Genomic DNA, 13,034 nt, shown 5'->3' on the forward strand with positions numbered 1-13,034 from the left:
TAATGTCAATTTAAGGAGGAGGAAATGGAATTTATGGAACATATAATAATAGGTCAATAGGGAATCTGTGTGGGACCCCATATTGGTGAAAGGCCTGAAATGATTTCTTGAACATAAAGGATACTGTTGTTCTTTGGTCAGTCTAGCTCTTTGTGACCCCATTTGGTGTTTTCTTGGCAAAGATACTAGAATAGTTTGCCATTTCCTTCATGAGATCGTTTTGAAGCTGAGAAAACTGAGGCAAATGGGGATGAGTGATTTGTTCAGTATCACATGGGTAGTAAGAGTCTGAGGCTAGATTTGAAGTCAGGAAAATGATTGTTTTGAATTCTAGGTCCAGCACTCTATTTACTGTGTCACCTAGGTGCCCAAAGAATACTATTATGACTTTATCCCCATGTTTTTCATATTGGTCAGTCTTTTGAATATCTCAAGGCATTGAAAAATAGCAGTAGAAGCTGCACTCAGCAAGCTCAAGTAAATGATTTACTTCATCCCTTTTGTGAATATAGGCCCTCATAAATAACTCTGCATGTAGATCTGTGTATTCAGTGTTCCATTAGAAGCCACCCCTAATTTTTATTTTGTTTGGTTGGTTTTTGTAGCTATGTGTACAAAGCAAAGTCAATATCTTATAGGATATCCAGTCTTATGAGGTAAATGCTTAGGCCAAGTCTGACTCTAGGGTCAGAAAATCCGCAGCCACTCTTGCTAATCACAGCTGAATGAGAATAGCACAAGGTTTGAGATCTGGAAAGGTGGAAGGGCTACTTCTACTAATACCTACCATTCTACACCTGGTTATAGACCTTCTCACCAGTGATATTTCCTTTACCAAGCTATGATCCCAAGTTCTAAGAAGACATTATACTATCAAGACTTACTCTATGTTGACTGCTTCTTATGGCTTCTGATTGCCCCTCAGACTTCCACTGGTTGACTCTTGATGAGCCTTCTGGGTGACTTCCATCTCTTAAAATGCCCAGTTCCCTTCTGGATTTAATTAAAATGCTGACTCCTTCAAGACCTTTCTTGATTACCTCAGTTGGTGGTTCCCCTGCCCTCCAAATCCCTCCTATTTACTTAATCTTTGTGTGTATTGCTTTTCTCCACCTAATAGGATCTACATTCTTTGGGGGATTAGTACATAGTAGGTACTTACTGGTACTCAGGTCTTTGCATTTCTTTGTGTTTCTAGTTCCACCTCATGGCATTCTTGTACACAATTGTCACTACTCGAAGAAAAACCAGCTGTGGAGAGCAAACAGTAATTGTGCTACTCCATTCAGTAGCTGTGAAGCAGAATTTTCATTTTTCATTTCAGCACTGACTTATTAGTGAATTAATTTTTTAAAAAAATTAAGTGCTTATTCTGTGCTTCTAAGCATTCTAAGAATTACCAAATCAAGACTGTCTATTTCTCAAGGAGCATTATATTCTAAAGGAAGAGACCTCATATGTGGGGGAAAGTGGCTAAGGAAGGGAGTTTTGGTCTAGGGAATCGTAAGGACTAGGAATTGTTCCAAAAGGTAGTCAGTAATGGTGTCATTTGTTTTATTGTCTATACCTTGACAAAAACATAGAAAGTAGGTATATTTTGAGTTTTTTTGAAGGAGGTAGTGAGGTATTATATGAATCATCAAGGCAGATGGTAGATGGCTCTGGTAGATGGTTGAATGGGATATGGGGCAACTAATGGTACAATAGCAGATAGAATGCTAGGCTGGCGTTAGGAAGCCTCATCAATAATAGGCAAGGTAAATTTGTGTATGTTTAGTCACTAATCAAAATGACTCAACTCCAGGGCTGGAGTTCTAAAGCTGAGTGGATTATATTCCCAGGGATTGGGGACATTATAAATAGTTTAGTTTTTCCAGGAACAGGGGAAGTTCTGGAGTCATGTTCTGAAAGTCCTTTTCCAACTAGAAAATAGTAAGACAAAAAAACAACCAAACAAGCAAAAAACAACAACAAATAAAACAAATAACCTTGATCAAAGTAAGGCTTATCAGAGTGGGACATTGCACAAGCATAAGTAGCTCAGGTAGTCTCATAGACTATGTGCTTATCCCTAAATCCCTTCAAGTTTTAGCTCAGAGGCCACTTCTTTTAAGAGATCCTATGTGTCTTCTATATGTACTCTAATATTATGGAAGATTGGATTGTGGTCTTTTCATCTTCGAATTTCTTCTCTACCTGGGTATCTTCTTTAGTGTACCTGTTCTTGGTACCCATTCTAGAACAGAGACTCTAATCCTTGAAAGGATAAATGATGGGGGCTGGTATCAGCTAGTGGGTACCCAGTCTTTATGAGTATATTGTACATACTTTGACTCCAGTACAGTACCTACATGGACCACAGAGCATGTGCAAGTGTTGTTTCTGGTCTGTCTACTATGTGAAGAGGAGGAACCTTTAAACTGTCTACTGAGATGGAATTGTGATGGCTTACAAAAAGGAAGCAGGATACATCTGAGAAGAGCTGGAGGATTCATGCCTCTTTCTTAACCAAACTAGGAATGCTATAAGCCTTACAGAGAGGGAGGAGGAGAGAAAGAAATAGACAGACAGGAAGACAGAGACAGAAAGAGAAAGAGACAGACACAGAGTCAGTCAGAGAGAGTTTATTAAATGTGGACCCTGTGCTATATACTGTGATAAGCACTGGAAGTTCAGATTCAAGTAAAAATAAAGACAGTTCATAGCCTCACAGAGCTTACATTCTAATGGGGAAATACATAAAAGAGAGCTGAAAATTGACAGAGGAAGTATCTCCATGGAGATATTTTAAAAATCCAGAAAATCAGGTTTGGAGCCAAAATGGACTGATCACAGCTAAATTGGGCACTTCTTTAAACAAAGGATCTGGGGAGAAAATCAGCGATCAGAGGAAGTGGCAGAGAAATCTTAACAGGTTGAAAAATGCCTAGGACAGAGGTGGAGAAGTCTGGAGATAAGATTTCATATTGCTTCTGTCATTATGTCCATTCTTTGCCAATCTTGGATGAAGGAGTATATTGAAAAAGTGCCTACATTAGAGAAGAGGACAATCTTGTGATTTATGAAAGGTCTAAAGACCCCGATCATTAGAAGTCTGGGAGCTGAAGCCCATGTTAAATGATGCTGACAATGCAGCCTGTTAGGAAGCTAAGAGATCAAAGACAGCCAAGAAGGAGAAGCAGATTTCTGCATTAGGAATTGAATTTGGTGGGCAAATTTTTCCTAGAAATTACTTAAAGTTTTAATCCACTCTACTTAGGGAGTGAATATCATAGGGCAGAGTGTACCTCTAAGTACTAGGAGAAAATGTTTGTACTTCTTGCCCTGTTTTTCAGTAAATATTCTATTGTCAAAGCTAACTTAATGTTAATTGCTCTAGTGAAATGGACATTAATTCCTGTCATTTAGGAAAAAACACACTAGAATGTAGACTTGAACCTAGGAATTAGAGAGACACCTCTATCTCTGACCCCTAAGAGGTACTTCTAGAACTCTAAAAAGAAGGTGTAGTCTTGCTTGGGAACTCACTTTATCTGTGAGAGTAAGAGTTGGAATAAAGATCCTCAAAATTTTGGGCTACAAATGATTGAAAAAAATGAATGGATGAAAATGAATTTGTTAAGCACCAACTACTAAATTGTACTATACTAAGTATTGGGAATATAAATACATAAAACAAGATAAATTGTATTAGATCTACATTCTAATAGAGGAAAATAATACCTATAGGGGAGTGTTGGACAGGGAGAGGTATTTTGGGCTGAAAATTACAGGAATGGTAAATGGAAAATTCAGTGACATACCTGTCCCTTTCAGGAATGGTATTGTGACTTTGATTACTATTTCCCCAGAACATGAGAGGAGGTGAGCACGGAATTATGGCCAGAAAATAGCCAGAAATGGTGGATCTGGAAGGGCCTAGGTATGGGGAATTCTCACCAATGGGAGTGAATGACTTTAGGGTAGGTACTGGAGGAAGAGAATGGATCACAAGTATGTCAAGAAAATGGTCATATAATGATATCATAATTCTTATGGATAAAATGGGGGACCTAGATGAGGTGACTTCTTAAGTCTTTTCTAGCTCTAAGTCTGTGAATGATCAATTTGCAGGCTAGGCTGTATTCTGTGAAGGTGATTGATTCCAAACCCCACTCCATTCTTGTAAGGGCATACATGAGGGCCCCACATGGGGAATGTGAGCAGTTGTGATTTTAGAAGCAAAGCAAGTCCAGAAGATCTTTTGGAAGCTGGTTATTCTGAACTTTAAAGATAATTTCTCACATAATCAATTTTATGAATGCTTATTAGGTTCCCAGGCTAGCCCATAAAATTTCAACTTAATTTAACACTTTAATAAATGTTTAAGTATTTCTGTGAAAGGAATTATTAGGTGATGGATGTACAGCTGGAATGGGAGTTGGCACATATGCAGAATGTCTTTGACAGAGTTTCCCCTAGATGGAGAGATTGGAAAGTGTGCTTTTAAGAGAGTTTCCTCAGTTGTAAAATGGTGATAATTATAGCATTAACCTCCCAGGGTTGTTGTAAGTTGTTTGTAAAGTGTTTAACATAGTGTATGGCACATAGAAAATACTATGTAAATTTCAGCTATTATTCTTTAGAAAGGAGCTAAGAATTTTATGAGATACTATTAAACAGTTCTTTTAGGACAGTTTTTCTCTTATTTGCTTGATTCAAGCATTCTGCTTTTTAATGAAACTATTCTTCCTTTGAGGAGCCAAAGGAAATCAGATATATGTTTTTATGGCATTCCATGGAACAAAGATAAAAATTATCATTTAGATTTATGAATGCTAAAGTTCAAGGAAACTAAAATAGTTGATGTATTAGAATCATAACTCATTTAATGGCCATTTAAGAGCAGAGCTAATATCCATGTGAGAAAGAGAGTGAAAAGAAGTCTTGTAAGTCAGAAACAAAGAAAGCTGATTATGAAAAAGTACTTGCTTTAAAGAAGTTTAATTTATTCTATTATTGAGTATTATTATGTATTCATTAAATCTATTAACATAAAACATCACATTTGGACTTTTTATCCCTGTAAACAAAATGTATTTTAATTAAAAAACTGAATATTTGAATTAATATTAAATATTGAATATTCAATTCAAAATATTGAATTAATAAAAATATGATTATGGGAGAGGGTAGGAGAAGAGATAGAAATGCTTAACCTCACTCAAATCTAGAGATGGATTTTTAAGTTTGTCACCTTTATGACTCAAGAGGAAAAGAAGATTGATGTAGCAAAACGTGACATAATTGCATAACACCTCTCTCCAGTTTTGTGAACCATGTGGGAAGATGGGACCTACCAAACAAGATAGTTGTTTTATTCCCTCTGTTAAAAAAGGTAGGAGAGATATCCTGACTGTATCAAAGATCCTGACTAATGAATCCATTCTGCAGGTTTTGTTTTAGTAAAAATCAAATAGAGAAGAGATTTTATGTTTTGTTAGTTTGATTGGTGATAGGGGAGCTGAGAACCTTTTGAAGGAGAGAGAGGAGTTCAGTTCTGATGTACTCAAAGGAAAGTCTATGTGGGGCATAATCAAGGAGATCTATGAAAGAGTCTCCTCCCCCAACCCATTCCATCCCCTGCTTGAGAAAACAGTGCCTAGTCCTGGAATGCCAGTTGTCAGGGCCAAATGACACTTAGATTTATTTGAACAGTAGTTTTAAGCCTGCGTGTGTTCTAAGGCTTCTTGGGGCATTCGTCCCTTTTATATAGAGTTTTGAGTTTTCTTGTGTTAAGGAACTGATTCCTCTGGCCTGGCTGTTTTCCTCCAAATATAATTTCCCAGGATCCACTAGGATGCTGCTCCCTTTTCATAATCCTTAATTCACTTGAAAGTTTGTTACTGCTATGTTTCCCATAATCTTCTTCAGGTCTCCATCCCATTAATACCTAACTCTAGGTGAGCACGGAATTATGGCCAGAAAATAGCCAGAAATGGTGGATCTGGAAGGGCCTAGGTATGGGGAATTCTCACCAATGGGAGTGAATGACTTTAGGGTAGGTACTGGAGGAAGAGAATGGATCACAAGTATGTCAAGAAAATGGTCATATAATGATATCATAATTCTTATGGATAAAATGGGGGACCTAGATGAGGTGACTTCTTAAGTCTTTTCTAGCTCTAAGTCTATGAATGATCAATTTGCAGGCTAGACTGTATTCTGTGAAGGTGATTGATCCAGAACCCCACTCCATTCTTGTAAGGGCATACATGAGGGCCCCACATGGGGAATGTGAGCAGTTCTAATTTTAGAAGCAAAGCAAGTCCAGAAGATCTTTTGGAAGCTGGTTATTCTGAACTTTAAAGATAATTTCTCACATAATCAATTTTATGAATGCTTATTAGGTTCCCAGGCTAGCCCATAAAATTTCAACAATTTAATAAATGTTTAAGTACCTCTGTGAAATGGACTATATTAGATGATGGATGTACAGCTGGAATGGGAGTTGGCACATATGCAGAATGTCTTTGACAAGTTTCCCTAGGTGGAGAGATTGGAAAGTGTGCTTTTAAGAGAGTTTCCTCAGTTGTAAAATGGTGATAATTATAGCATTAACCTCCCAAGGTTGTTGTAAGGATAAAATGTGATGATATTTGTAAAGTGTTTAACGTAGTACATGGCACATAGAAAATAGTATGTAAATTTCAGCTATTATTCTTGTTCTTTGGAAAAGAGTTAAGAATTTTGTGAGATACTAGTAAAGAGTTCTTTTAGGACAGTTTTTCTCTTATTTGCTTGATTCAAGCATTCTGCTTTTTATTGAAACTATATTCTTCCTTTGAGGAGCCAAAGGAATTCAGATATATGTTTTTAAGGCATGCCATGGATCAAAGATAAAATTATCATTTAGATTTATGAATTCTAAAATTCAAGGAAACTAAAATAGTTGATGTATTAGAATCATAACTCATTTAATGGCCATTTAAGAGCAGAGCTAATATCCATGTGAGAAAGAGAGTGAAAAGAAGTCTTGTAAGTCAGAAACTAAGAACACTGATTATTAAAAAGTACTTGCTTTAAAGAAGTTTAATTTATTCTATTATTGAGTATTATTATGTATTCATTAAATCTATTAACATAAAACATCACATTTGGACTTTTTATCCCTGTAAACAAAATGTATTTTAATTCAAAAATTGAATATTTGAATTAATATTAACTATTGAATATTCAATTCAAAATATTGAATTAATAAAAATATGATTATGGGAGAGGATAGGAGAAGAGATAGAAATGCTTAACCTCACTCAGATCTAGAGATGGATTTGTAAGTTTGTCACCTTTATGACTCAAGAGGAAAAGAAGATTGATATAGCAAGACATGACATAATTGCATAACACCTCTCTCCATTTTTGTGAACCATGTGGGAAGATGGGACCCACCAAACAAGATAGTTGTTTTATTCCCTCTGTTAAAAAAGGTAGGAGAGATATCCTGACTGCATCAAGGGTCCTGACTAATGAATCCATTCTGCAGGTTTTGTTTTAGTAAAAAATCAAATAGAGAAGAGATTTTATGTTTTGTTAGTTTGATTGTTGATAGGGGAGCTGAGAACCTTTTGAAGGAGAGAGAGGAATTCAGTTCTGATGTACTCAAAGGAAAGTCTATGTGGGGCATAATCAAGGAGATCTATGAAAGAGTCTCCTCCCCCAACCCATTCCATCCCCTGCTTGAGAAAACAGTGCCTAGTCCTGGAATGCCAGTTGTCAGGGCCAAATGACACTTAGATTTATTTGAACAGTAGTTTTAAGCCTGCGTGTGTTCTAAGGCTTCTTGGGGCATTCGTCCCTTTTATATAGAGTTTTGAGTTTTCTTGTGTTAAGGAACTGATTCCTCTGGCCTGGCTGTTTTCCTCCAAATATAATTTCCCAGGATCCACTAGGATGCTGCTCCCTTTTCATAATCCTTAATTCACTTGAAAGTTTGTTACTGCTATGTTTCCCATAATCTTCTTCAGGTCTCCATCCCACTAATACCTAACTGTCTGTTTTTAACTGTTCTCTGCTGCTCTTGTGGTTTCCAGAATTCAGACGCCAGTACCTGGAATGGTTATCTCTTCATATGAAGGATGATGATGTTACAAGGTGACTGAGAGGAAGTTGCTGTTCTCAGACCTCCCCACTGAGAGGCCATTGCGTTGTCTGATCTCTCTCCTCTTCCTCCTGCCTCCAATTTATTTCATTCCCAGTCCACAAGCAACACCTGTGTCAGCAAAGGCTGCCCCGCAACTGCCTCAAATGTCACAATCCACAGCTGCGGAGGCTCTCGGAGAATTGACCTGCCTTTTCACCCAGGCATGATCCTTAACATTTAACCTCTTCTGCTTCATTGTAAGTCCTTCAGAGATGAAAGTAGGTCTTAAACTTCTTTGCATAAATATGCCCAGATTTAGGGCACTTCACATGGCCCCTTGAGACTATTCACTCAACAAGTTACTGAAGGGTCTAGGTGGTCCGAAGGCACGTATATGTATATGTATTTTGTTGTTGTTTAGTTGTTTTTTAGTCATGTCTTCTTAGAATCCTTACAAGGTGTTAACTCACTAGAGTTAATAGAAACAATGCTTATGTAATTGGTTCACACATTAGAGCTCACACCTTTAAGAGAGTTTACCCATTAGAGTTCACAAGTCCCGGAGATTCACAAGTCACACCTCCCACAATCCCACTCTGGGAGGAGGAGTCAACCTTTGGGTTCACACCTTTAAAAGAGCATAAAAAGGACCTAAATCAGAGGAGTGAGAAGTCAGTTGAGGAGATTGACAAGCTAGAGACTGCAGTCGGGCAGAACTGGGGATTCAGAAGAGAAGAGGCTGCAGCTGGCAGAGGCAGAGGCAAAGAACTAGCAACAAGAGCTCTCGGACCAAAGAAAACTAACTCGTCTATTTGGAAGTACAATAAAGGACTGTACTTTAATCCTTGGCTGAATTTGAGGTGATTATTACTCTGGATTGAAACTAAGGCTGCCTCCAGAACCTCCCTGAGAAACCTGCTCGCAGAGAGCCATCATAGTTTAGAAAAAGAAGAGAACACCACAATGTCTGTTTGTGACCCCTTTGGGGATTTTCTTGGCAAAGATACATGAAGTAGTTTGCCTTTCCTTCTCTGGTTCATATTGCAGATGAGGAAATTGAGGCAAACAGGATTAATTGACTTTCTGGGGTCACACAGGTAAGTGTCTGAGATAAGATTTGAACTGGGGTCTACAGGCCTGGTGCTCTATCCACTGAGCCAGCTAGTTGAATTACATAGTTGCATGGTACCTTCTTATTTTCTATTAATCTAATAACAGAATCCTAAAATTTTAGAGCAACAAATATTTTAGAAATCATCTAGTCCAATTCTTTCATTTTATGAGTGAGTAGGGCAGAAGACTCAGTAAGATAAGACTAACCGGTTTACCCAAGCATACATAGCCTTTCAGTGGGATAAGAAACCAGTTTTTTTTTTTTTTTAATATAGTTTATACTTCTTTAGCCTCTACAAAAATGTTACTATATATACCAGCCTCTCTTATAGAGATCTAAGTACTGCTTTTTTCCATATGACAGAAAGGGATATTTATCATTACTCTAAGAAAGAACATTTCTTATTGGCTGCTATACTTAGTAAATTGAGGTTCCCCCAAAGTAAAATAGAGGCCTCACGCGTGGGAAATGACTTCATTGAAGAGACTTTATCCGAAAAGGGTCATGTATTTAAATCAAATAAGAATCTGAATTTCTGGAGTAGCCTATAGGAAGTTTTCTTTGAAATAACACCTTCAGACTTGTGGTTTGGACATTATGAGATTAAAGCATCTCAAGCATTTACAAATTCAAAACCTTTGTTTTAGAGTCTCTCCTTGAACACACAGGTGACTCAGGACAAGTATCATTTCTCTGAAGTGCGGTTCCCACCCAGAAAATTGGAATATCTTGAATGAAGCTAAAGTAATGTGTCATTACCTTTGTAAGCTCACAGTTCAAAGGATTTAAAGAATGAACAAAATTATTTATAAATGAAGGAATAAAAACAAGAACTTTCTATGTGCTAGGTCTGGTGCTAAATGCTGGAAATTCAAATACAAGAGTAAATACAGTCCCTGTTCTCTGAAGATGAACCCTGATTTTTCCCATCCCTCCCTCCTGCCTCTGCACTCAACTGGTCCTGGTTCCTTCTCACCCAGGGCCGAGGCTCTGCAGCACAGCCGGGCCTGGTTCTCTCGGGCTGCTGGGACTCAGATCCCGACTCTTCCAGCAGTCCAGGAGGTGAAAGATTCTATGGTTCCTGCTGCTCCCAGGGCTAGAAACTTGGTGTTTCTGCCAGGAGGTGTTTGCACTTCACACGGATTAATCCCCTGCCCAGAGTGTTTTTTTAGATTTTGGGGTTGAGTGGAGGACCCCTACTCTGCCCCAAATCTTGATTTTTTTCACTAGCCTATGTTCATCCATATGTGCACATTTGTTCTATTTGTGGGAGAAATCTAGAGAGCTTAAAATTTACCAACTTACTCCACCATGTTCCCAGAATCTCCCTGTCCTCCCCCTACCAGTCCCTGTTTTCAAGGAGTTTAGATTCTAATGAGGGCAATTAAGGTGGCAAAGTGGTTGGCAAAGTTGTAGAGGAGGTAGCTGGGCTTGGAATAAAAAAAAAAAAATAAAGTCCAGGAGAGCCAGTTAATGATGACCGTGGACTCAGGACAGAAATTCTGGAAATAAAAGTGCTAAATCCTATAGAATATAATCTCTAATATGGGTACCAAGGTAGAGAGCAAGGATTTCATAAAGTTTTTAAAAAGTTTTTTAAAAAGAATGAATTTACTGATAAACTCGAAGAGACAAATCTGGTTCATATCAGGTGACAGTTCCTACCAGTGATCTACTCATGTGGCTACAGTCATTTAGGGTGTTTCCCTGAACAGAGTCCCTCCTGTTGACATTTCCTTTTAGAGTTCAGAACCATTGGTTATTTGCATAGTTTTCGGACTATAATTCATACTTCTTGGAATTCTCAGCTTCTAAAGGTTGTTACTAATTGTTCTCTTTCACCATCACTAAGGATCATTTTCATTTTTTATTTTTCTTTGTATCTTCAGTTCTTTAGCACAAGGCTTGGAACATAGAAAATAATAAATTCTTGGAAATGGATTGACTGGCCTTTTTGTATAGTATCTTGCTTTGCCTGCAGCTCATGCCTCCTTCATTTCTCCTCAATTTCTAGCAGTTACTGATATCACGTTTCTTTATGGTCCCATGTAGAATTTGGTCCTCTTTGAAATTCAATAATACTAAGTTACATTACATATGTCTATGGGTGCTTTGTTTATCATATATCACTCCCCTTAAAATCCTTTTTAGTTCTAAAAAGATGTCACTGATCATTTCCTTTTCCAGGGACCCAACTCGACATCACAGTCCTGGAGGAGAATAGTATTTTAGAACAAAGGGATCAAATACACAGATTGACTTGAAGGCATACATGCTTAGGAACCAAATTAAAATGTATTTGGGAAATATGTAACAAAATAAATACCCAACAGAACACATAATATTATTATATGGTTTTCTAAGTTAATGAGCTCTAGCAGGGGTCCTTATGTACAGTTAAGAGACTCCATTTTTACTTGAGTTTTAAACCACTATCCTCCAGTCTCTGTTATGGCAGAATGAGAAAATGAGTTCAAAAGTAGAGAATCATCATGTCTGAAGCTTTCCCTCACCATCCTGGATGTTGTCCTGACCTCAAGCTTTATAGAAGCATGCCCAGTTATCTGAGGCACATTGACCTTTTATGCCTCTAATAAGGTTTGAGTCAAAAGAATTGGATTAATTATTTTATGAAGGCAAACTAGATCATCTTTTGCCTCAATTCTTACCTACCTAGCCTTTGATTACTGAAAGAGTATTGCTTCAGATGAAGTGAGACCTTAGCTTAAAACGTCCAAAATGTCTACTTCACCTGGAGCTGTCACTAGTTGTCTTGACCCATGTCTTGTCAGTGTACTCCAGTGACCCTGGAGGAGAGAGGGGATGATGACTTTGTACAGTTCTTGTGTCTCTTAAATCCAATTCACTAGCAAGTGAAGACATCCTCCCCCAGTGTCATCGGTCTTCTAGAATGAAGCATTAGACAAATAAGAGACAGAGAGAGAGAGACAGAGACAGAGAAAAAAAACAGAGAGAGAAAGAAAGAAAGAGAAACAGAGAGAGAGAGGGAAACAGAGAGAGAGACAGAGAAAGAGAGGCAGAGACAGAGAGACAGAGAGAAGACAGAAGAGAGAAGAGAGAAGTCATCAATTATAGAGGTTACTTCCTGAAGTATGGAGAAAAGATTGGAGTGTCAAATGTTTCCTTGCCCCCAAACTGTATTTCTGTGTACCAAGAAGAGATATACTTATAATCCACACTATTAGAGAATAAACCTTAGGAAAGAATTTTTGAGATGATCTAGCACCCACTTAATAAGTAAGGAAACTAAAGTCATACACGGGTAGTTGGAGAAGGAACTGTTTGATAAACATTTATTAAGCTCCTACTTTATGCCGACCACTATGCTAGGTTCTAGAACATATGAAAAGGTTTCTCCTTTTCTCCTGTTCTCACTTTATTGTCCTACATTATAAGACATGTATATTTGAGCATAGTTCACTGCCCAATAAAACCTGGCTTTTGGAGCCACAAAATATTGGGACATGCTTCAGAGATTCATGACCTTTATTTCTTTTGGCTGAATGACATTTTCACCATTTTCCTGCTCTCTTGTGGGTTTTGTTTTTTTTTCAGGCAAGAAAGCAGTTTTCTTCTGATAGCCCTATATTCAAATTTGCTAGCAGGGGGCAGCTAGATGGCACAGTAGATAGAGTGCCACTTGACCTGAATTCAAATAAGTTCTCAGACACTTAACACTTTCCAGCTGTGTGACTCCAGGCAAGTCACTTAACCCCAACTGCCTCAAAAAAAAAAAAAAAAAAAAAAGACTTGTTAGTGGCTTGCCATTGCTTTGAAGGT

At 37.8% G+C, this 13,034-nt stretch overlaps 1 protein-coding gene across 2 annotated transcripts in view; it reads left to right on the top strand.

Moving 5' to 3' along the window:
* The window catches only part of GTF2A2 (general transcription factor IIA subunit 2), an 82,961-nt gene extending 71,634 nt beyond the window's left edge, over positions 1 to 11,327 (top strand). For both annotated transcript variants that reach the window (XM_051980942.1, XM_051980943.1), the window contains exon 5: positions 8,070 to 11,327. In XM_051980942.1, the coding sequence (XP_051836902.1) occupies positions 8,070 to 8,134 (65 nt within the window). In that variant the 3' untranslated portion in view covers positions 8,135 to 11,327. The remainder of the gene's footprint in view (positions 1 to 8,069) is intronic.
* Positions 11,328 to 13,034: the final 1,707 nt, after the last annotated feature.

This window comes from Antechinus flavipes, chromosome 2, assembly GCF_016432865.1.
Source record: "Antechinus flavipes isolate AdamAnt ecotype Samford, QLD, Australia chromosome 2, AdamAnt_v2, whole genome shotgun sequence".
Taxonomy (NCBI): domain Eukaryota; kingdom Metazoa; phylum Chordata; class Mammalia; order Dasyuromorphia; family Dasyuridae; genus Antechinus; species Antechinus flavipes.